Source organism: Dreissena polymorpha, chromosome 3, assembly GCF_020536995.1.
Source record: "Dreissena polymorpha isolate Duluth1 chromosome 3, UMN_Dpol_1.0, whole genome shotgun sequence".
NCBI lineage: Eukaryota > Metazoa > Mollusca > Bivalvia > Myida > Dreissenidae > Dreissena > Dreissena polymorpha.
The window spans coordinates 94,304,534-94,329,407 of NC_068357.1; the positions used below are offsets into that span (position 1 = coordinate 94,304,534).

At 35.1% G+C, this 24,874-nt stretch overlaps 1 protein-coding gene across 1 annotated transcript in view; it reads right to left on the minus strand.

Moving 5' to 3' along the window:
• The window catches only part of LOC127875349 (uncharacterized), a 10,576-nt gene extending 4,312 nt beyond the window's left edge, over positions 1 to 6,264 (minus strand). Inside the window, exons 1-8 of the mRNA XM_052420350.1 lie at positions 6,075 to 6,264; positions 5,313 to 5,738; positions 2,539 to 2,661; positions 1,962 to 2,093; positions 1,769 to 1,854; positions 658 to 833; positions 285 to 545; positions 1 to 167 (exon numbers count right to left, since the gene is read on the minus strand). The exon at positions 1 to 167 is cut by the window's left edge and continues 39 nt beyond it. Of these exons, the coding sequence (XP_052276310.1) occupies positions 1 to 167; positions 285 to 545; positions 658 to 833; positions 1,769 to 1,854; positions 1,962 to 2,093; positions 2,539 to 2,661; positions 5,313 to 5,324 (957 nt within the window). The 5' untranslated portion in view covers positions 5,325 to 5,738; positions 6,075 to 6,264. The remainder of the gene's footprint in view (positions 168 to 284; positions 546 to 657; positions 834 to 1,768; positions 1,855 to 1,961; positions 2,094 to 2,538; positions 2,662 to 5,312; positions 5,739 to 6,074) is intronic.
• Positions 6,265 to 24,874: the final 18,610 nt, after the last annotated feature.

Sequence of the window (24,874 nt, forward strand, 5' to 3'; positions counted from 1 at the left end):
ATATTTTTCGTCTTCCATTTTTTCTATGTAAATTTTCCAAGCAGCCATGTCGTTTTTTTTTCCCTCGAGAGAGAATTTCATAGTGCTCCAGAACGTTTGCATAGCAGAATTACTCTCTTCTAGACACCTTGCGTACCCCAGGGCCAACTCCAAGCATTTCTGTTCCTCTGCATGAAACAAATAAAGAACAAATTATGTCAAACATATATGTGCTAAAAAGAGACACAAGTTTGAGATATGTAGCTAAAATATAAAGATTATTAGCTTGTAAAGAACGATCATACCTCCCCACTCTGTGTCCTTCTCCCTTCTTATCTCCTGCTCTCTTGTTTGAATGCGTTCATCAAGCTCAACAATCGCCTTTCGTTCATCAGCTTTTCTCTTTGACACGCTTCTCGCTTGCCATTTAGCATGTACGGTTCTGCCAACAAAGTAGGTTAACGCTGCGCCCCCGAATACTGGATTTGCGAATATTGCTACCAAAGCTGAAACGCTTACACAACTATCCAGCCAAATCGCCTCAATCGCCTCCCCTCTGGTGGCCACTTAAACATCGAATATTGGAACGTTATTTAAGTTTTGATCATTTTATGTTCGGTTGTTCATTTCAAGTTTAATACATACATTTTATACGCTCAAAAGTAATTTTATACAGACCTACACGTTCGTATTCTTGCTTGAACATATCCTCTCTAAGAAGTTTGGATCTCTTTAGGGCCTTAGTTTCGGTTTCAACTGCCTTCTCCGTTTTATTTTTGCGATTATCTTGGTCTAACTCTTTCTTCTTAATTATAACAACTTGACCTTCTATCTTTTCGACAAAGATTTTGAAACTATTAAATATATAAATGTATTGCAAGGCACTTATAGATATATTTTACAGAAGCGTTTACTGAATGTTAATTATACTGAACAAGTATAAATTTATGACGTATAAAACATTTTCTTCGTGAATCAACGGACTTATTGTGTTATTATAACTATATTATACAATTATAACTTGTACCAATATGTTTAAAAAGTTTATATTTTATGATAATAGAGAAACAGTAAGCAGCGTACTATTTTAGCCCGAATTACATACTAATTTATCCTTTAAAATCAATGGATATCTTATTGTAATCATAGGGACCCGGCACAAAAAATCATATTTGATATATAATATATAGACTATGCTTGTAATCAGAAAAAGTTAAAGTCCATACATTTGGTTGACCATATTGTTAAGGCCATTGGTAACAGCTCAGTTTATTACCGCTTACCCAAAACGTTTCAGTTTCTTTAACAATATCATGAGCAAAAACCAATTGATGATATGAAACATTTTTGTCTACAAAATGCACCAATTGATGATATGAAACATTTTTGTCTACAAAATGCACCCCAAGTTGCAATTTAAGTATCACGATGTATGACGGCGCTATCTTAAAAATGTTGGTAAACAAACAATGCATACAACATTTTGGGCAAATTTTATCAAAAACTTTTATGCGTAAAATAATAGTCCAATTCTCAATTGATGTTGTTTCCGGAACAATTTCGGGACATTCAGAATGGAAGATGACAAGTGCTTTCTCGTTACAACAAACATTTGTGCTATTCAAATTTTTAAATTCCTTAAATTGATGAGGCTGTTTCTGATTTGACAGTCGGACAGTCGGACATACCGACAAAATATAGAATAGACAAACTGAAATACAGCGTCACTTACTTTTCCTACCTGCAGTCGGATATAAAAACTAATGCTTCTGTATATCTAATAATTTACCGATTTTTGGAATTCAACGTTTCTTTTGCCATTTCTTCTGCATATTGTTCGATCTTCTCAAAAGCTGATTTCGTAAGTTCCTGATTCTATAATAAAAACGAAGAACAACCAAGTACAAGAGACCAAGTACAGATCAATATACTTAATACCTCAACACCTAAAATAGTTGAATATTACAAATGTACAAATGTACTTTCCAAGCCAAGCCATCTTGTACGATCTGCAAAAGTGTTGTTTCGACATGACGTGCGATTTCGTTCAGCATCTGCATCATTGTGCAAGTTGATCGTTCAATTTCTAATGCCTCGCGTGCTATTGCACGAATCTTAAAGAAAGCAAATTGTCATATTCAAACAAAGTACATTTGAAATAATAATCACTTCAATGAGAGTTTTTTTTGTTTAAATCGCGCGGCAAACATGTCGGAGACTATGATTAATATGCAGTTCAGATTATTGAGCTTTACAAAATTGTTTGGTTCGACTGAACGCTATAAAGCATGGTGAGGAACGAATAAAATAGAGAAAGAATTGAATTGCGAGCGACAATAAATTATCAATAATACTTTTAAGAGCGTGTTGTGCTACTGCCAAGCAGCCAATGTAAGTAGTGTTACAATATTATCATACACATACAAAACCTAAGAATTGTGGTTATGGAATTCAGTATTAGTATGGAATTAGTGTGAATAATGTTAAGACATTCGTGTAATTAAAATGAATGTGACGTACATTTATTTCAAACAAATCTTAAAAATTAGTACGTTTTACCTCTTGTTCAATTACAGGGTTGTTTAAGGCTGATAAATATGCCATTTCCAAAGTATTATCCAGTTTTGCGTGCACATCGAGCAACGTGTCTGCTATCCGTGTCGGAGACTCGTAATCATCACTCTGGACATAACGTCAAAGAATCAAATATAGCATAGCATGTGTATTTTTTAAAATGTTGACATTCCTAATCGTATTGTTGTGGCTTACCCGAGTGGTGTGGCTGACCTGCCGGAAGGGTTACGGCGAATGCGCATTGCGCAGTGACAAGATGCTGGTTAGACGAACGAGTACTCGGATTGAACGAACTCTTATTTTAATTAGTGTTGTCATTGTAATTAATTAAGTGTGGTTGAATTAAAGGAATTGTTGAGTTATACGGGGAAAGTACATAATACACAACAGTATTCTACTGTAAGAACTATTTTCAGTAAAAGTATTGTGCAATAAAATACTTCAAATCACGGTCATGTTGATAAAAAAAGCAAGCGCTTTGGCATTTCGATTCTCCTGACTCTTATCCTGCATAAGGCGTATAATTAAACCTTATTTAAGCAGCCCATGAGTTGACAAAACATATACATGTAACACATTCAAGAGAAACATTCTAGTTTATTCAATCGCTTCACGTTTAGAAGTTTAAGGTTTTTTAAACGATGATTTATCATAAACGATCAATAATTTTAGTTCACATCTATGTCAGTACGGTTAATGTATTGTTCGATGTCACAATAAATTTGAAATCTTTTATTCTAAAGTCTAGGAATAAGTCTCTCTAAATGCTACTACATCATTCTGGCATAATCTGAGGTAATATTGGGGAATTATTTGGACACATTTGGATTTTGTACAGCCTTTTCTTTTTCAAATAAAGTAGATACAATTTAAGGGGAAAATACAAACAATCATTCATTACGCATATGGACAATTACCTTTCACTGCCTATCGCTCATCTATTTTAATATTTGTATGAACGCGATTGTGTGTACAATTAAAAAAACAAGTAAACGTAAAAACAGTTAACTAGGTTTTTACAAAATAAGTAGATTCATTAATATCCTTAATCGATCGTAAAGAGCTTGTTCCTCGTCATGGGTTTTAAACTGCTTACATTTAATTTGGTTTTAAAGTTTATTTAAACCTTTGTAGTTTTTTGTAGTTTTTTGATGATTGATATTTAAGATAACTACATTGTTTAGCCCATATATTGTTTTATAGTATATGTTGGCAGTATATTATAGACACCCGACCCAGCTCTGCCGTGTGTTATTGTCTAAATATCATAACTTCTGTATGATTTAGGTAAGTTATTTGTGTGTTTTGATATTGGACGATAAATTGGTATGTAAATTACTCTTAACATACTATCTAAGAATGCGTATGCTCTTCATGCTTCGGTTTATCCAATGTAGAGGTGTATTTACATGATGCAATAATTATGCGACTTTCAGACAGTAATAACTATTGATATAAAAACCATCAACCGATACTGCATTTATTGGTTTAAATCTGACCAATACAAAACAGGCTTTATTTCATGTGGAATTAAGATAAACACATTTGCACATGCGTCATTAAGAAAACATAAATTTATCTTTGTAAGAAAATCAAGTAGCAGAAACAGGATTACACGTATGTTTAATCGGGTCCTCCCATTTATATGAATATCTCGGGATATTGTTTTCCAACCCCCCATAACATGATGATAGTTATATAAAAGCTGTAAAAAATGGCTAAAAATAACAACATTGAAGACTCGCTCAACGCCTTTAAACTTTTTTTTATATAAGCTGCATTGAATATGTAGGCAGATGCTGATAGTAGTCACCACCCGATATTGAACATTGTAATTTTGCGAAAACGGTAGTACTTATAAGTATATATGCCTATATAATCAAGCAGCTTGAATTAAAAAATTAAAAAGCGTTGAGCAAGTCCGAAACGTTGTTATTGTTTAGCCAAATTATTGTACAGCTTTTTTCTAACTAGCATCAGGTAATGGAGGATTGGAGAACAATATCCTGAAACTTTAATATTTTAGGAGCACCCTAATGTGTATATCAATATTGACATTTTGAAGATTTCTTGTCAATAAAAGTTATAACAAATATTATCAAACATTTATTGCTTGTTTGAAGTCTCTTTTATGCCTTTTGGGAGCATATTTACCTATTTAATGCACACATTTATTAATTCAATTAAATACTTGATTCTCAATTTATTTATTTAGCGAATATTGTATTTCGTCGTATTATGTGGATATGATTGTTCTGTGTTTTATTTGTTGGTGGATAACTTGTAGTTTGAAATCTATCATTTAAGTATAGCTAAATTTAAGCTGACCGAAAAACGTTACGAAGTTGGCTCTACAAAGGATTTCGCGATTAATCCCCAAACCGTAAAAAGAACATGTGCAGACTATTAGTTGATCTTTAATGTACTCCGAATTGCTTTTTGCAATCGACATTTAGCCCATATAGAATGATCGCCTACACTATCAATATATACTATTTTTTTTTTTTTTATTAAACTAATTTGAAATTTCATTCTCTTAAGCAAGGCAAATATCCATCATGAACTATTAAATAAGGCGAATCAGTTATTGGAACACGTTTAAAAACCTAACTCAATATTCAATACATTCATATGATGTGTTATATTACCAAAATATTTAAATATTTTATATTTAATATGTATATGTATATTTAATCAAAATTATAAAAATATCAATAATTACAATATCAACCATTGTAAAATACAATTCGAACACTTACGCTCGTCGCCATATCTATTCCTTTAGTCAACAAAAGACTTCGACCGTAGTGTTGTGAAGCCCCCGTTTTAAAGTGATGCAGCTGTCGAACAAGTTCTTATACAGGACATTCAATGATGTTGATCATGATGACCACAGGGTATCATTTCTCGAACGGAAACAATTCTCGAACGATTTTTATAAATTATAAAATTTACTCAAGGTGGAATCATTAAATTTGAAATCGGGCCATAAGACACTTAAATTTCTTATATACAACTTTTTTGTTTAATTTTTAAATGATGAAATAAATAAGCTTCTGTAGTTTCGTTTTGCTATTAACCTCTTTTACGTACATTGCCTCTTAAATCCGATACATACATACAGTCCAGAGTGAATACTTTTGCTGGGCTGGTGAATAGTAAAGTTTATCAGCAAATCTGATATCCTGAAAATTAAATAAAACAAATCTTTATTATATGGAATAAAATCAAACCATCATAAAGCATAATTGTAAATAACTCGACACTTGAAATTTGAAACTTATGCATTAATCAATATGCACCCATGTAAATAATTAAAAAAAATGTATATATGATAAATTATGCTGTTGTTTTTTCTGTATTTATGTTAATGTGTACATATGCTCTTTCTACTCTATGTTAATGCAGAAATTATGCGTTGAAACTGAAAAATTGACATATGTTCCTCTTTGCTTTTATTATTGATTATCTGGATATGCTTTGTTCATTGATCAGCCTTAACAAAATAATAGCCATAATACCTTTCCCTGAATCACGAAGAACTCCTTATAAGCAAAAACCACTGTACTCCATTGTCAATTATGCCCAAAAGGTTACAAAATACGCGAATTAAATGATCAAATCCCCGATTTACAAAACCGTTATGATATCCTACAAGTAAACATCATTCATAAACTTGATCCACTTGGCTCCTATAAATAACAAACTTTAACCGATATTTCACCCTGCATGTCCTATGTTTTCACACACCCTATAGATGTAATTATCCCCCGCCAGAGGCGGAGGGATATTGTTTTGGCGTTATCCGTCCGTCCGTCCGGCCGGCTGTCCGTCCGTCCGGCACTTTTGTGTCCGGAGCCATATCTTGGAAGTGCTTTGGCGGATTTCATTGAAACTTGGTATGAGTATATAAATGCATGAGAGGATGATGCACGCCAAATAGCATTGTACACCATCTGTTAAAACAGAGTTATGGCCCTTTGCATCTTGAAAAAATGCTTTTTACTATAGGCACTTTTGTGTCCGGAGCCATATCTTGGAAGTGCTTTGGCGGATTTCATTGAAACTTGGTATGAGTATATATATGCATAAGAGGATGATGCACGCCAAATAGCATTGTACACCATCTGTTAAAACAGAGTTATGGCCCTTTGTATCTTGAAAAAATACGTTTTACTATAGGCACTTTTGTGTCCGGAGCCATATCTTGGACGTTCTTTGGCGGATTTCATTGAAACTTGGTATGAGTATATATATATGCATAAGAGGATGATGCACGCCAAATGGCATTGTATACCATCTGTTAAAAACAGAGTTATGGCCCTTTGTATCTTGAAAAAATGCTTTTTACTATATGCACTTTTGTGTCCGGGGCTATATCTTGGAAGTGCGTATTTCATATAAACTTGGTATTAGTATATATCCCCCAGCAGAGGCGGAGGGATATTGTTTTGGCGTTGTCCGGCTGTCCGTACGGCTGTCCGTCCGTCTGTCCGTCCGTCCGTCCGTCACTTTTGTGTCCGGAGCCATATCTTGGAAGTGCTTTGGCGTATTTCATTGAAACTTCGTATGAGTATATATATGCATAAGAGGATGATTTACGCCAAATGGCATTGTACACCATCTGTTTAAACCAGAGTTATGGCCCTTTGTATCTTGAAAAAATCTGTCTGTTTGTTCATCCGTCCGATTTGCACCCATCCTCAAACAAAGCATATGTTGCGGGGGATATCAATTCTACGAATTTGCTTGTTTATTGTTGTTTCCTGTAAGTGACGTGACTCTGTTATTTTGTTGTATAAACTCTTTTTGCTCATTCTAGTTACATGTTGTGAAAATGTGCGTATTGAAAATAAACGAAACGAAACGTGTTTACCAACGGGTAGCTATTAATCCTTGCAAATTATAGATCTATCCGCGTAAATTATTTCACAATACGACAGTAAGAAAATACGCTACGTGGTAATGTCGTGTTTTGTTTTAAGTTTAAACCATAGACCAATGCTATCGAGATCAGTAATACAAACCTGCAAACATCAAAGGCATATCAGATCATAAGACTGATCAAAAGAAAAAACACCTGTACCGCTGTTCTCTTTTGACTAAATAGCAATACTAATTCCTTTTCAGCATAATCAAGATCGTTTAAAAAAAAATGTAACACTGATAGTATGGGTTTGAAGACATATCAAGGGCACAAGATAATGCAATAATAACGTACAATTGTCATGTATTGAACAACGGCGGCCATTCTCTTCGTTCAAAGGAACGACGGCAATTTGTATCTTTTGATCTTTTTCTCATAGAAATTTTATTTTTGAACACGTAATTGTTTGTGACCTCAGACACTTGTATTGCAAAATTTACTATGTTAATCATGGTTCCAACATGATGAGTTAAAAATAAATTTATAAAGAGGTAATGAAAGAAATAATACTATTATCTTAGTATTTTTTTACGTGAAATGCAATCACTGAAGGTATTTTAATTGCATATATTGGTTAAACAATTGAAATCAAGTACAGTCAGAATGTCTCATTACAAGTATGTTAATTTGTAAAGAAGATGGTGGACAATGATTCATTTTTCGGACGATAGTATCATGACCCATATTTAGAAACTAAAGCTACATTGGCGTGCTCTATAATGACTAAGAGTCTGCAATGTTTGTTTGTTTCTTATAAATATACATGTAAAACTAAGTAGTACTTTTGAATATTTATGCGCGATTGGCACAGTATCATGATAGCCATCATCTGATAAACGCACCTGGTAGGACAAATTAGGTCGCGGGACACCATAATCATACAAATAGTGTAGCAATAGCTCCGACAACAAGATTGTACGGATTACTGTAAGGGCCATCGTGGTTGCATATTGAAATCCAGAGGGCGAAGATGCGATAGTGCGATAGTACGATGGCGACAATGCGATAGTACGATGACGACAACGTGATAGTACCACGGTGACATGCGATAGTACGATGGCGACAATACGATAGTACGATGGCGACAATACGATAGTACGATGGCGAAAATGCGACAATATGATGGCGACAGTGCGATAGTACGATGGCGACAATGCGATAGTGCGATAGTACGGTAACGACAGTGCAACAATACGATTGCGACAGTGCGATAGTACGATGGCGACAATTCAATGATACGATGGCGACAGTACGATATGAATATCGCATTGTCGCCATCGTACTATCGCGTTGTCGCATTGTTGCCATCGTACTTACGCATTGTCGCCATTGTTATATCGCGTTGTCGCATTGTCGCCATCGTACTATCGCATTGTCGCAATCGTACAATCGCATTGTCGCCATTTTACTATCGCACTATCGCATTGTCGCCCTTTGGATTTTAATGTGTTGCCACGATGGCACTACCGGTATTCCGTAAGAGTGGGAATCGCTCGTATATATTTACAACTGAAAATAACAAAACGAAATGAAAATCATTGACACCAACAATTAAATGTGTGTAATTACCTGACCATGTGTGTTCTAATTACAAATACCATATAACTACATTGCCGTGTCCTTTGTTTCTAACAAGGGCTGTTTGTAAAACATGCATGCCCCCCATATGGGCTGTCAGTTGTAGTGGCAGCCATGGTGTGAATACGTTTTTTGTCACTGTGACCTTTACCTTTGACCTAATGTAAGTTATCATCCGGAAAACATTGTACTATTTCGAGTCAATGTGACCTTGACCTTTGACCTAGTGACTTGAAAATCAACAGGGGCCATCTGCCAGTCATGATCAAGGGGGGGGGGTGCGAGGGGGTATAATGTGGGGTGGGGTAATTTATTAGATGTTTATAAAAAAAAATTTGGGGCGGGGGGGGTAGGGGGGAGTGAGAGGGGGTATAATGATGGGTGTGGTAATTTTTTAGATGTTTAAAAAAAGATTTTTTTGGGGGGCGGGGGGGGGCGGGGGGCGGGGGGGGTAAGGGGGTGGGGATGAGAGGGGGGTATTAATTTATAAGGTGTTTAAAAAAAATTGGGGGTTGGGGTGGTAGGGGGGAGTGAAAGGGCGGTATAATGTGGTGTGTGGCAATTTATGAACATGATCATGTTTAAAAAGTTTTTTTTGGGGGGTTGGGGGTGGGGGGTTGGGGGGTGGGGGTAGGGGGGTGGGGGGGGTAGGGGTGGGGTGAGAGGGGGGTATAATGTGGGGTGTGGTAATTTATTAGATGTTTAAAAAATGAGGGGGGTAGGGGGGTAGGGGAGTGAGAGGGGGTATAATGTGGTGTGTGGTAATTTATTAGATGTTTAAAAAAAATTGGAGGGCGGCGTAGGGGGTGGGGGGTAAGGGGTAGGGGGGAGTGAGAGGGGGGTATAATGTGGTGCGTGGTAATTTATAAGATGTTTTTAAAAAAAAAAATTGGAGGGGGTGGGGTGATGGGGAGTTGGGGGTAGGGGGGTGGGGGGTGGGGGGTGGGGGGTGGGGGGGTAGCGGGGTGAGAGGGGGTATAATGTGGGGTGTGGTAATTTATTAAATGTTTAAGAAAAAAAATTGGGGGGGGGGTTTGGTGGGGGCGGGGTAGGGGGGTGGGGGGTGAGAGGGGGGTATAATGTGAGGTGTGGTAATTTATAACATGTTTAAAAAAATTGGGGGTGGGGGGGTGGGGGGTAGGGGGAGTGAGAGGGGGGGTATAATGCGGTGCATGGTAATTTATTAGATGTTTAAAAAAAATTTGGGGGGTGGGGGTGGGGGTAGTGGGTGTGGCGAGGTGAGAGGGGGGTATAATGTGGGGTGTGATTATTTATTAGATGTTGAAAAAAATTGGGGGGGGTTGGGGGTAGGGGGGGAGTGAGAGGGGGTATTATGTGGCGTGTAGTAGTTTATTAGATGTTTAAAAAATAAAAAAAAATTGGGGGGGGTGGGGGGTAGGGGGGAGTGAGAGAGGGTATAATGTAGGGTGTGGTTATCAATTAGATGTTTGAAAAAAATTGGGGGGTGGGGGTAGGGGGGTGGGGGTGAGAGGGGGTATTATGTGGGGTGTGGTAATTTATTAGATGATGTTTAAAAAAAATGGGGGGTGAGGTTGGGGGGGGATTCTGGTAGGGGCGTGGGGTATTGTTTGGGTGGAATCCATTGTGGTATTCAGGTAAGTGTTTATTTTCAAAGTAATCATAAAATGTAATCAGAAAAAATAACAAATGATCTCACACTGACATGATAAATATTCTCTATTTATTAAACATGAAATTTAAACTTATTGCATTTGTTTCCCCTGTATATAAGAAAGATATAATAGTGTATTACCTCCCCTGTCCTGCTTATATTTATATTAATCAACAAAATAAAACATTAACACAATATTTAATATACAAAATAACCAAAAATCTCATATTCTGATAATATTTTTACTGATCCACTTTATTTTACTCAAAGGATGACGTTTCATTGGACTGATAATTATAGATTAAGGATTACAGACCAGTCGCTTCAGTTATATTGTTCAGAGTTCACCCTGTTGGCCGCGTATGCGTTCTTGAGTTATCATCCAAAACCATTTTACTATTTCGGTCCACCGTGACCTTGACCTTTGACCTAGTGACCTCAAAATCAATAGGGGTCATCTGCGAGTCATGATCAATGTACCTATGAAGTTTCATGATCCTAGGCCCAAGCGTTCTTGAGTTATCATACGGAAACTACCTGGTGGACGGACCGACAGACCGACAGACAGACATACCGACAGACCGACCGACAGACCGACATGAGCAAAGCAATATACCCCCTCTTCTTCGAAGTCGGGCATAAAAGTGAATGCCGTTTCTCTTTGGCAGACCTCTTTAGTCTACGAATAATGAACACAAAAAAACACAATTGTTTCTAGGCAAAACAAACCAATCAAGATTTTCTTTCAATCAGAATATATAAATTTGGCATTTCGGATTTTGGCTTCCAGTGTTCAAGTCGTTTATTTTTTGACTGCGTTTAAGTCTTTGGACTATTTGAAATCTACAAGATGGTCAACTTGGATCAGCGCGATCCTAAAGACCTCAACAGCCACGTAAAGGTAATGTGGCGCACACTGGCTGTTCCAGCAGACGCACATACCGCACCGCTGTCTGACCAAATTGGCTAATCGCGCTGCCATACTTACCTCTGATGCACGTTGTTATTACAGCAGCCATACTTAGCACTGATGATGCACGTTGTTGTCCCACAAGCATCAGCAACGAATATATTTCTTTGAAATTTCATGCAATTAAATTGTAAAATAGCGCACATTAGGTACTGAATAAGAGACAAAGGTCGATAAGGACAGATTTGTTCGGAGTACGTGTCTAATATCAAAACAATTTCGGTTAAATAAAACGCATTTACGAGTGCATCATGGTAAACATATTTTGATAAGACATCGTTTGTATAGCATAACTGGAATGCACATTTTCAGGTAGCATACCAATAGAGAGGTAGAAAAACAATAGTTTCTTATACATTGACCGATTATTGGACTTATCAAGATATATCTTTTGCAAATTTTCAACATCAATTCACGGTTGTTTGGCCGTCTCTGATCGAAAATGTTAAATAGTATACATGTTGTTCTATTTAAATAAAATAAATAACTGACATGATCCATCAAAGTATTTTGTTAACTTATTAAACTAAAGAGAAAGCTATGTGTACATCAGAAAACAAAAACAGCAGGTGTACAAGGAATGTCCCACAGCCCATTTAAACCGATTTTAATTTACTGTTACCAATTTTCGAATGTCTTTGAAGGCTTCATATCGCTTAATTAATTAGATGTCTAAATGTGCACATGCATTATCATATAAGCCTCGTCGTGCAAAAATGGGTTTAATGCCATATGTCATATATGGCCGGCGAAGCTCTAAACCGCCTGCCCAAGTGGCTGGGTAGTCAATAGCTACCCTGTCCGCTAACGAGACCACGACACTATGCGTCGCGTTCTGAGAAAACTGGGCATACTGCATGTGCGTAAAGTGTCGTCCGCACAGGCTAATCAGGGACAACACTTTCCGCTTTTATGACATTTTTCGTTTCAATGAAGTCTCTTCTTAGCAAAAATCCAATTTGTGCGGAAAGTGTCGTCCCTGATTATCCTGTGCGGACTGCACAGGCTAATCTGGAACGACACTTGAAGCACATGCATTATGCCCAGTTTTCTCAGAACAATACTCATTTGCATGACAATAGTGCGGAATAAGTAGCCTCTGATCACACTGTGCGTGTGCGCAGGCTGGTCTGGAGCAACGCTGGTTGCATATGACATAAGATCCATTTTTGCACGGCGCGGTTCACATGTGGCCTTCTCGCCTCAGTCCAATCTAGGAAACAAATCATGCACATGTTTTGTAATGTTGATAATAATTTAAACTTAGCGACCATTGGTTTACGGTATTATGTTTTAGCATCATGAAAAATAAAATGGCAATCTCGAGGCGAATGAAAATGTTAAAGCTACTATTTCCAGTCTTTGGTCAAGTTTATGCGGATTAACTAAATTGCCAATACAATATTGCATCACAAAATTGTTCATAATTTAGAATCTTAAGAGTCCACCAATATTGCACAAGAATTGAGAAAGCTGCTTTAACGGACTAAATTATTGAAGGATAGGTAAATGAAACCAATACCGCAATTCATTGTTAACCAGTCTATAAATACGCTAATTGTCATAAACCAGACCATGTATGGGCGTTGCTAATACACATACCCACCCGTATCCACAGCAAAGCCCGTCACAATCGCACGTTGGAATTTTTGTTTGCCTACATTAACGTATTCGTTTCATTTTAATATACATGTTTAAACATAGGCTCTTATATATCAATATTGATCTACCGAACGATTCAACAAAGCCCTAATCAAGCACTCAGGCGGGACTACATCAGTCGTGAATTTGACGATTCAAACTGACATATTCGGACCTTCAACATTTTGTACGAAAAGAAAACCATACGGGAGGGTGCATTTTATATTAAAATGTCTATGGAAGTTCTACATGTCGTTTAATAACTTTGGCATTAGACACACTTGTAACAGACATTTTTTTTAAAGCTCATTGGTTTAAATATAAGCACACATTACCATCGTGGTAGAATAAATGCACATTTTCTCCTTAGGGTGGGGTGGCGGTATCACCCATGGGAATTTTTGGAAATTTATCAATTATGGATCTTATTGTTTAGGTACAGTATTTTTTTCCTAAATCCATGAGTTTGCGATCAATCACCGCGCGAAACTGATGGGCTAAAACAGACCAAACAATATTTCCTCGGAACCCAGAGTAATTTGGTGTTGCAAAGCCCCCGAGCCGTGAGTCAAGTCCATTCTAAAGATCCGTGTTTGTACGTTCCCGCGAGCTATGCGGAAAAATGGACGTTTGCATAAAGATGGATGAGAGTCCTTAAATTTGAATTAGTGAAGAAACATTATAACACAATTTTGTTCCTAAATATTTCTTTAAACTTTATAAAATTTGTACATAGCAAACGGTATTGGTCATATCTTCTACAGGAATATCAACACGTATAGATATGTACAATTGGTTTGTACATGTTGGAGCAGATATTGACTTAATGTGGGTCAATAACCATTCGTTTCATGGCGACTGTGCAGATATTTACCACTGCCTTTCATGGCCGTTTCGCCCGATTTAACTTGTTTAAAGGCTTCATACATTGATCCGCTCCGTACATTGTCAGTAGTTATTGATTATAGCGTTTGCATTAAACTCCAGCAATGTCTACAATACAATTAACACCGGGTTTAAAGGAATATAATAAAAAAGAAGAATCCAACCTTGTCAGAAATTCAACACCAGTAATTTTTACCCTCTACAATTTCCCCTTATGTCATCGCTAAATCATTATTCTCATATTATTTCATGAGTGAAATTTAACCCAGCGATCGTAAATTTGAACATTAAAATATGATTCTTTTTATAAAACATTTTAACGAATCAAAAGTGCATCAACATTTTCGTAAAAAACCTTGTATATTGATTTCAGCATTTAAAAGTACCATAATAGAAAGGAAACCCCTTTTTATATACATTTTAAACGTCATATTCCATCGAGTATACCGTTTACCTAATTTATGTGCGATTAAATGAATAAGCAATTAGATGATGCACTACGTTTTATGCTAATATGCATTAAAATTATTACTCTTGTGTTTGCAATTATAGTGTTTGAGTATTGGATTGCTAAACTAACATAACAAACTATATATTAGCGTAAATTACTTTTCTTTTAAAAACATGTTGTTCTTTTATTCGGATTAATATTTGAATCTCTTGTTCTACATTTTGGATGTTTCGCATTGTAAGGCCAATGAGGTATGCTTGTTGGGTTAGTTATTCGCGTAACGTTGGACTATTTCTATTAGGTTCATTTCAGTTGTGTTTTTGTCTGTTTTGTTCACCTCGCGCAAATATCTGCTCTTAGCATTACTATGACATAAGGTATCACATATTTCGAAACCCGATAAATAAATATGCAAAGGGAATTCTAAATAAACGAACTCGCGAATCTATGCTGTTCGCTTGTTCGTTTATTTTGAATTGAATTTTGCTTATTTTGTATATAATAAAGTATGTTGCATATAACAATTCAATACAGCTATCTTAGATAAAATTTATCTGATATCCTTACCCATGACACTGTTCGATGGTTCGCTGTATTCTTTGTTTGACCAATTCAAAAAACGTCAAGTTGTTAGAGGTTCCTATAGCGAAAAAGTATCATTATAATTGTAAGCATTTACTGCCCTCTTGTTATAAGTATCAGCGAGGTAAAATTTTCAAAAGCCATGATGTGATCGGATACAGTGATAAGATTCTTTAAATCATTGCACCCACCTTCCCTTAAAACATCGTCTTTAAATCAAACTAAAGAATTTAATTAGCTGTATAAACCCAGAAACTGATTCATTACCGGCGCCATGAAAATTATGTGCGTTGAAACAAAAATATTTTACTGTGATTTCTTGAAATATATTTATTTCTGTGACCTGTTGTAATAAAAGCCATGTGAAGCTTAGTGTCCCTTTATATCAAACGCTGTCCAAAACAAATAGCTATTAAACAAGGCTTTTGTTTCATGTGAGTGCGATGTTTACGTACTGTCTGAATTAAGGTCTGTTCTTTTACTCGACTTCTTTACGGGTTATACAGAATTAAGTAGACACAATTGCGAATATATCTTTCAGCACCCAAGGGAGAAAACGCAAAAACAGAATTCATGCTTACGCAAACAACTGATCTTTCTTGTTGCAACATTTAAACTTACGATAAATCACAGACAGTTTTTTCAATTGTTTTCGTCATCACGCTTAAATAAAACGGTTTATTTAAATTGTATTTATTTATTTCGTACATTAAGTTAACCCATGCCGTTTACTCCCTTTATCAACGAAAAACCACATATGTTTTGATAATTTGGTATAAAACGCGTGGCACAAAAATTGTAATCGATTAGTTTAAACGATACTGTGTTTCAACTAATTTATAAACAGTATATATAAGGTTTTAATATGGCATTCTCACTTCATATGTATTTATACATGTTACGTGTAATAGTGTGTCTTGCAGCTTAACCAATATGATTGTTTATGCATATTTGTTTCTATAATGTTTTCCATGCTGCCTGTATATGTTTCGATTGTGATGGTCTAATAATATTTTGAATACTTCCCTAAACCTCGCTAAAATCATTGTTTACTGCTATCGATTAAAATTGGAATAAGGTCTAGATATTCTGAAGATTTCATTCTAGACGATATTCGTGAATAGCAATTATTAAATAATTAGTGTAGCTTCGAAAGAAAACTTGTAAACACAGTATTATTATGTTTACATATTTACTAGTTGTAAAACACACAATTTGAATCATGATGTTATAGTTTAAAAAGCTGTATATAAATGTTTTTTTTTAAGAATATCCATTTCATTTAAAAAATGCATAACCCAGAGTTTGCGACATGTTGTTACGAACAAATATAAAAACAACTTGTTCATGTATTGCGACAAAGCAAACGGACTCTCCGGTAGAGCCGCATCATGTTCAAATTTTAAATTTGATCTTGGTCAATAAGGACACATGACATGGTTGCAACATGTAATCCTCATTAACTTAATGTTTGTAGAAAGTTATTTTAATTACCCCAGTGAAAGGTGAAGTTAAAATTTATAGCACACATTATACATTCGAATCACAATCACAATATCAGGTATCAAAACAGTACCAAATAATACATACAGTTAATATGAATGCAACATCTATATCCTCATAATACTAAAACAATACATGTTCAAATATAGCATATTCATATATATATATTATTCATATGAAATAATATATCATCATATAATACAAACAATACATGTTCAAATATAGCATATCACATGATGTAATATTTTGTTCAATATACATTTTAAACTATAAAACGTATACATTGAATAAATTATACATTATTATTGATATAACGATTGCGAATCTTGAGTGCTTCTGAAATAAACTTTCCTAACATTAGCATTTTTTTATATTTTCTGTAGTTAATAATTTTGTGAGTTTGACCATACTAGGTCTGACTCTATAATAGTTTTTAATGTAGTTTTCTCTAATTTGGGCAAATTTAGAACATTTCAACAAAAAGTGGTATTCATCTTCTATTTCATTACTGTCACATAATTGGCAGAGCTTCAAGTGTTGTTAAAATCTATCATATCTTCAAGTCTGTATTATCAGATTATGTGCACAGATGCGTATTTTCGTAATCACTTTATATTCTTCAATTTCTTGAAACAATCGTCTCCGTCTCTAAATATGGTTCAAACGAAAATGTTGTTTTTATTGCTTTGTATACAATTACTTAGTACCCTATTTTCATTAATATCGCGATTCCACTCTTGTAAGTATTAGTCGATAACTCTTTGTTTCAACAAAGACAAAAAATTAACCTCATTGATTTGTGAGTTATTAGACCAAACATAATTAAATCCGTATTTAGATAGTAAGTCCCTAACCTTCCCAAACCAGTTCAATTTATTGTCATCTACGGCAATTAGACCATCTTCCAATATATTTCATAATATAATGTTTTCGCTTCTAGTTATTTTAAACCAATATTTTACAATACATACATATCTGTTAATATACAACGGGTATCTAACAAGTTCACCGTGAACGGCTACACTTGAAGCTGATTTTCTGACACCAAGAACAGCTTTGCAGAATTTAAGGTGCAATTTTTCCAACTCGCTACACTTTGAGAAACCCCATATTTCACACGAGTATGTGATAATTGAAGACACAAAAGCATCAAATAACTGCAAAGCAACCTTTGGTTTACAACTAAAAGTTTTCAGGTTGGATAACAATACATTGAGTGATTTAAAGCCCTTACCATGCAAAGTGTTAGTATTGAGATAAAAGTTCCCTGTATAATTAAGTGTTACACCCAGATATATACAGTCGTTTACAATGTCTATGTTTTCGTTACCATATACCCACCGCTCATTACTTTTGATAGCTCCTTGTTTGCGGAAAACAATTATTTTGGTTTTTGGAATGTTATCTTGCAAACCCCAGGTATTACAATATTCATATAAACGGTCGATAGACTGTTGTAGGTCTTCCGGCGTTTCACCTATGACAACCATGTGGTCTGCAAACATAAGTAGAATTAAACATATGTCTTGTATATTTATTCCAGCATTATATCTATTTTGTATTAGTAAAAACATTTCAAGATCCTCCACGAAAAGAGAAAAAAGGATCGGCGATGGTATCTCCACCTGTCTTAGTCCAATTGCTATATTAAAATTCTCCGAGTATGTGTTACAATGTCTAACACATGCTTTGACCGACTGGTACATACTGCGTATTAACTTTAACCACAGTGCATTTAAATATATATAGTCAAAGCAACGTTTCATATCAATGAAACAACAATACAATCGTTTATTCATATTAACATATTTTTGAATAATTGAATGGAGTATGAAAACTGCATCTATTGTTGAGCTGCCTTTTCTAAACCCAAACTGCGCATCAGATATAACATCATTGATTTCACACCATGTTGTTATTCGCTGGTTGAGTACACATGTTAACAACTTTGCGAAGTCACTTAAATAAGGTGATGCCTCTATAATACTAGGGTGAGATTTTAATCACCCTTTTTATGTATAGGGATTATAATCCCTTCAGTCCAAGATATCTGGAATTTGCGTGTATTTAAATCATGTTAAAATCGTTGTAATGTAGCCCGCAAAAATATCGCAGGCTTCTATAAAATATTCGTTAAGCAATTTATCTACGCCCGGTGATTTACATTTCTTTAAGACGGCAAAAGCTTTAATTACTCCACGGTACGTTATATAGTTATCAAGGTCCCCATATACGTTATAGGGAGCAACCGGGCGAAGCGCGACAGTGAAGTATAAAAAAAACATGTCTCACCTTTGCAGACACTGGGACAGTTATTCACACTTCGAGATAAAACACAGTAAATACATATAAAATCGAGACTCGGGACAAATGTTTATATCGAGATATCAAATTATTTGAGATAACGAGAATCGAGATATTGATGTTTATTAATGTAGATAAAGAAGATTAAAAGTTGGGACATTGAGCTTACCAAGACATATAAAGAAAATCGAGGCATGGTATGTCGAGATAACAAGAGTAGACTGTACTGCTACTTTATGAATTATCATCATTTGATATCCATACAATCATACAGGATGAAAGAACACAAAACATTATGTTCGGTAGGTAGGCTTTTTTTCCAACCACAACACTTTATTGAATATACACTGCAACTCCTATATATCACGTTCCGTTAAATCATGTTGTTCAATATATCGTGAATCGGCTATCACTCCCAAAAATCTGACGACCCTAATACCCAAATAACATGTTTTAATCTGAAAATTTGCTGAGATAAAATTTGTGTCAAGTTAGTATTTTACCCTTTTTTATCCAACTTTCTTGTTTAATCAGACATTCAAAATCCATTTTGACCAGATTGTTTGCTGCCATTGTACATCATACACTTTAACACCTGTGTACTGCGATAAACATCACAGGTCATTTCAAGTGTTACCATTTTCTATTGAATTTTCTTTGAACTGCCGAAATATGCCAGTTCACACATGAAGGCGTATACAATTTTAACTGTAAATGTCACAAGTCAATACTGACCTTTCTCAAAAATCTTTGCGTGTTAGATACAGTGTAAACTACTATCTTTTAATTTACAGGTAAAGCTCTCTCAGTTTGTCAAAATGCCCTTCTATTAAAGCCCATGCTTTCCAGGTGGATGAATGACGTCATTTTGTAAATGGATCTAATTTGAGCATGCTTTCTTGAAAAATACAACTTGGCAATGGTTTTCAGATTACAAATTTAACCCATTTATTCCCATCCTTCTAAATTTGTTCAATTTATTTCCACAATTAGGGATGTCTAGTATATTTATTTATTTCTATATTTAGAATGTGTCTTACAGAAATTCCTTAAAACATCTTAGACATCATGCGGCGTCTCATTTGGGTCCAAGCCTTTTTCTCTAGACGCTAGGCATAAATTGGTTAATTATACAGATTATGCTAATGCATACATATACATGCATGAAGCTTTCCTCAGTTAGATTTATTTCGATAATGAGAACATAACATAATACAACAACACATACATACATTAAAATTTAACAACATTTAAAATATGTTATTAATGAAATGCTGTGTGATGAACCATGTCAGTAAGCATCAATATCAAGGATGACACAAAAAAGAGATGATAATCTCTTGTTTCCATTTTGGTCCTTTCTACTGATGGTGGTCTAACATAGAGAGGCATGGACCATGAAAACAAAATAAAAAGAATCATTACAATATAAAAGAACAAAGGTATTTATAAAAATGACTCAACTATGCTGTTGCTCAATTGATTATGACAATGTAACAAGATAAAAAAAGAAATACCTTATAGTAACTGATCTATGTAGCTATCTCAGACTAAAAGCACAACGTTACAAATAAAATAATATCACATTACTCTTGGGACTAGTGAGGAGTTAAAAACAAAACATGAATAAATAGGACAATAATCATCATTCTAAAAAGTGGTTCTTAACCGCTCCTTTAAAAGTATCGAAAGTGGGAATACTCCTTATATGTGGAGGTAACATGTTCCATAACTTACATCCTAGGTAAGCAAACGACTTAATCCCAAAACTTTTAACCTTTGGAGGCACAAATGACCCATGTTCACTAGACCTAGTTCTATAAGAATGAACAGAATCATGAGATACAAAGTTTTGACTCATGTAGCTTGGAGAAAGACCATGCTTAATTTTGAATACATGACATAGTGTAATTTGTTCCACTCTTTTGGAAACCGGCAACCAGTTTAAAGAAACAAAATGTTGGTTGCTGATATGAGACCTGGGTTCTAGATTGAGAACAAATCTGACCAATTTGTTTTGGGTGATCTGGAGCTTATCCTTCCAATATTTATTTAATCCATGAAACCAGAAGGAACACGCATAGTCAAAGTGGCACTGGATAAGTGAAGAAACCAAAAGTCTTTTAGTGTGGACTGTAAGAAATGCTTGTTTCCTGTACATAAATTTTAACCTGGCATTTGCCTTTTTGATGATTGAAGTAACCATGGATTCACCGGTTAAATGTTGATCAAGGGTGGCACCTAAATATTTTACTGATGAAGTTGAATTAATAACCTGGCCATAACATGTAATATGAAGATCCTTATTTTGCTTAAGTTTCTGCTTAGACCCAAATATGATAGATTCAGTTTTACCAAGATGCAGAGACAATTTATTATCAACTAACCAATGGCTTACAGTTTCAAGATCTTCTGCCGATTCTTTTTGAATAGTTGATCTATTTTTCCCAGAAACCAAAATAGCAGAATCATCCGCATATAGTAACAATTTGTTTTTGACAACTGCGGACATGTCATTAATATAAATTAAAAACAAAAGGGGACCGAGTATGGACCCTTGTGGGACACCACATGTAATCATACAAGGCTGTGAGAAGATACCAGACACGTCAACAAGTTGTTGCCTATAAGATAAATATGACCTGAACCAACGCAGAATACCTTGACTAAGGCCTAAGGCTTCAAGTTTCATAATAAGGGTAGAATGATCAACAGTATCGAACGCTTTCTGTAGGTCCAGTAATACCATGCCTATAAAGTGACCTTTATCCATTTCAAATTTAATATAATAAGACAAGTGAATGAGACAAGTGTCAGTTGAAAATCTTTTTCTGAAACCAGACTGAAACTTGTATAATATTTCTTTTTCATTGAGATAGGATTCAATTTGGTCATAAACAACCCTTTCAAAAACCTTAGATATGATACTGAGTATGGACACAGGGCGATAATTGCCAACATCACATTTATCATTTTTCTTAAAAAGGGGGACAACTCTTGCTGATTTCAAGTCATCAGGAACTACCCCTTGGATTAAAGACAAATTAATGATATGAGTAAGTGGACATGTTATAATAGTAGCACTATCTCTAACAAACTTACATGGAATACCGTCCAGCCCAGTAGATTTATTAACACTCAGATTATTTAAATATTTCAAAATTTGATTCTCAGACATAACTGAAAAAGAGAAATTGTTGTGACTTATACCTTTCTGTGAGTAAAAACTAAACACAAAATTTCTTCCATACCTATAAATAGCCTTTGGCAACTTCTCAACCAGTTTAGATGCAACTGTTGTATAAAAATATTAAAATTCTCTGATACCTTTTTCTTATCAAAACATATTTCATCACTATCATCCAATTTCAAGCCAATGTTAGAACAAGAGGATGATTTAGACTTTTTGGAAGGTATACCAAGATTCTTTAGTGTATTCCAGAGAGACTTAGAATCAGACTTGTTTTCTTCTAATTTATCTTTAAAAAAATCCTGTTTTGCCTTGTGTATCATATACTGAGTTTTATTTCTCAAATTTCTGAAATTCTGTAAGTTTACAATAGACCTGTCTTTCTTGTATACATGAAAAGATTTATCACGTTCGTTAATACTCTGGAAGATTTCTTGTGTAATCCATGGCTCAGTACGCTGCTTAACTCTAACCTGTTTGACAGGAGCTATGTTATCAATAGCTGACAGTATTATGTAAGCCTATAAAAATTTTACTAACTTTCCTAGTACAATATGTCAATAAATGATCACTTATGCATGTATTTATCACACCAGACTGTATAATCTTATCAGTGTCAGAAACTATAATCAAATCAATTATTGGTGATGTAATGTCACAAATTCTTGTAAAATCAGTAATTAATTGTTTAAAATGAAACATATTCATAAAAATTCCAAGACTAATATAAAGATTACACTTTTTGTTACACTTGGATACATCAGTGTTAAAATCACCTAAAATTATACATTCTAAGGAGGTAAAATGTGAAGTACTTGTACACGCAGTTTCTAGAACATTGTAAAAGTTTGTCTGCTTTGGAGGTCTGTATATGATTCCACACAAAATGGGTTTCGTCATTGGAAGTAAAATTTCACACCAAGTAGCTTCAAGTTCATCGTGTAAAAGATCTTCTCTGGGATTAAAAGTTAAATCATTCCGTATATAAAAACACACTCTGCCGCCATGTCTATTTCTATCTTTTCGTACGATGTTATAATTTTCGATCTGGATCTCACTGTCGAAAATAGAGTCGTCCAACCACGATTCGGAAATTCCTATACATGCAGCTCTGGTCTTACGAGCTAGTAAACGAATGTCATCCAATTTGGGTAAAAGACTTCTGACGTTAAGGTGAATAAAATGAAGTCCACGTTTATGAAAAACTTTATATTCGGATGAAAATTCATTTGTTGGAACTGGTCCGGGACAAGGATGTATGTCCCCACATAGAAGAATGCTCACTGGCAACCAGTGTTTACACATAGAAGATGAATATGAGGTTCTCTTCTTCTTTCCAATATTCATATACGTAGTGACATAGTTGTTATACAAGATGATTGTAAGACACATTTGTTGTATTGTCCGAAAATGTGGTACTATCCGACGTAATGTAATGCTCAGAAATTCGCTGAAGCGGGTGGGTGGGGTAATCATACACATCTCCGAAAAAATATATTCTAGAACGTATCACATAAAAAGTCAGCATTAAAATCAATTTCAGTAACTCCATCTTATACCCTCTGCATCCACAAGTCACGGGAATGTTGTTAAAATGTCTAAAATTACGTTTTATAAAAATTATTTTCCGGATGTTAACAAAAATGCCTCTCTAGGTCAGAAACCACCAAATATGAAAATGTCTTGAAAAAACTTTTGGGTCGGCGGTTAAAAATAAGGGTCGGTCGGGTAACCAGAAACAAGACTTCTTTTTTAGGCCTTCTTTTATCTTTTTTTTCTTTTTTCAAGTTTTTTTTCTTTTCCAAGGTAGTAAACAACAAGAGATGTGTTTGTCAGAAACACATTGCCACATATTGCGCCGCTTTGAAAGAAAATTTCAATATATCATTTGGCAGGTTTTTAAATTATCTCCTTTTTTAAGCTTATTACTTCCCTTGGATTGGATTTTTTACTTTTGACCTTGAAGGATAACATTGACCTTGACCTTTCACCACTCAAAATGTGCAGCTTAATGAGATACACAGGCATGCCAAATATCAAGTTGCTATCTTCAATATTGCAAAAGTTTTGGTCAATATTAAAGTTTTCGGACGGACTTACAGATGGACACACAGTTAAAATGCTATATGCGACCCTACCGGGGGCATACAAAACACAGTGCTAAACTGGGATTCCAAGATCCTGTTAGAATCATTCAATATATCTGGGTGTTTATCAAAAATGAAATATCATTATAAACAAGAGATTGCCAAGCAATATGGTCCCCTACCGGTGAAACTCCACCAGTGTGAGTAAAAAAAATTATGTTTTTTATATATTTGTTGCCATAGCAACCAGAATTTTGAAGTAGGTACAAAATAAAATGACGTGCATAATCTCCATATTGCCATCTATAAATGTTTCAAATTTTATGAAAAAATATCATGATCTTTTTAAGTTATCGCAGGATCCAGAAAAGTGTGACGGACTGACTGACTGACAGACAGACTGACAGACAGACGGAGTGCAAAGCATAGGTCCCCTCCGGTTTCACTGGTAAGGGACAATGAAATATCAAGCGAGCTTTTTATATAAAGAAGAAGTAAATCATGCTCGGCACAAAATTTTATTTTATTGCGCTTGGCAGGCCTTGTCTCTGTTGCTAGGCCTGATGTCAC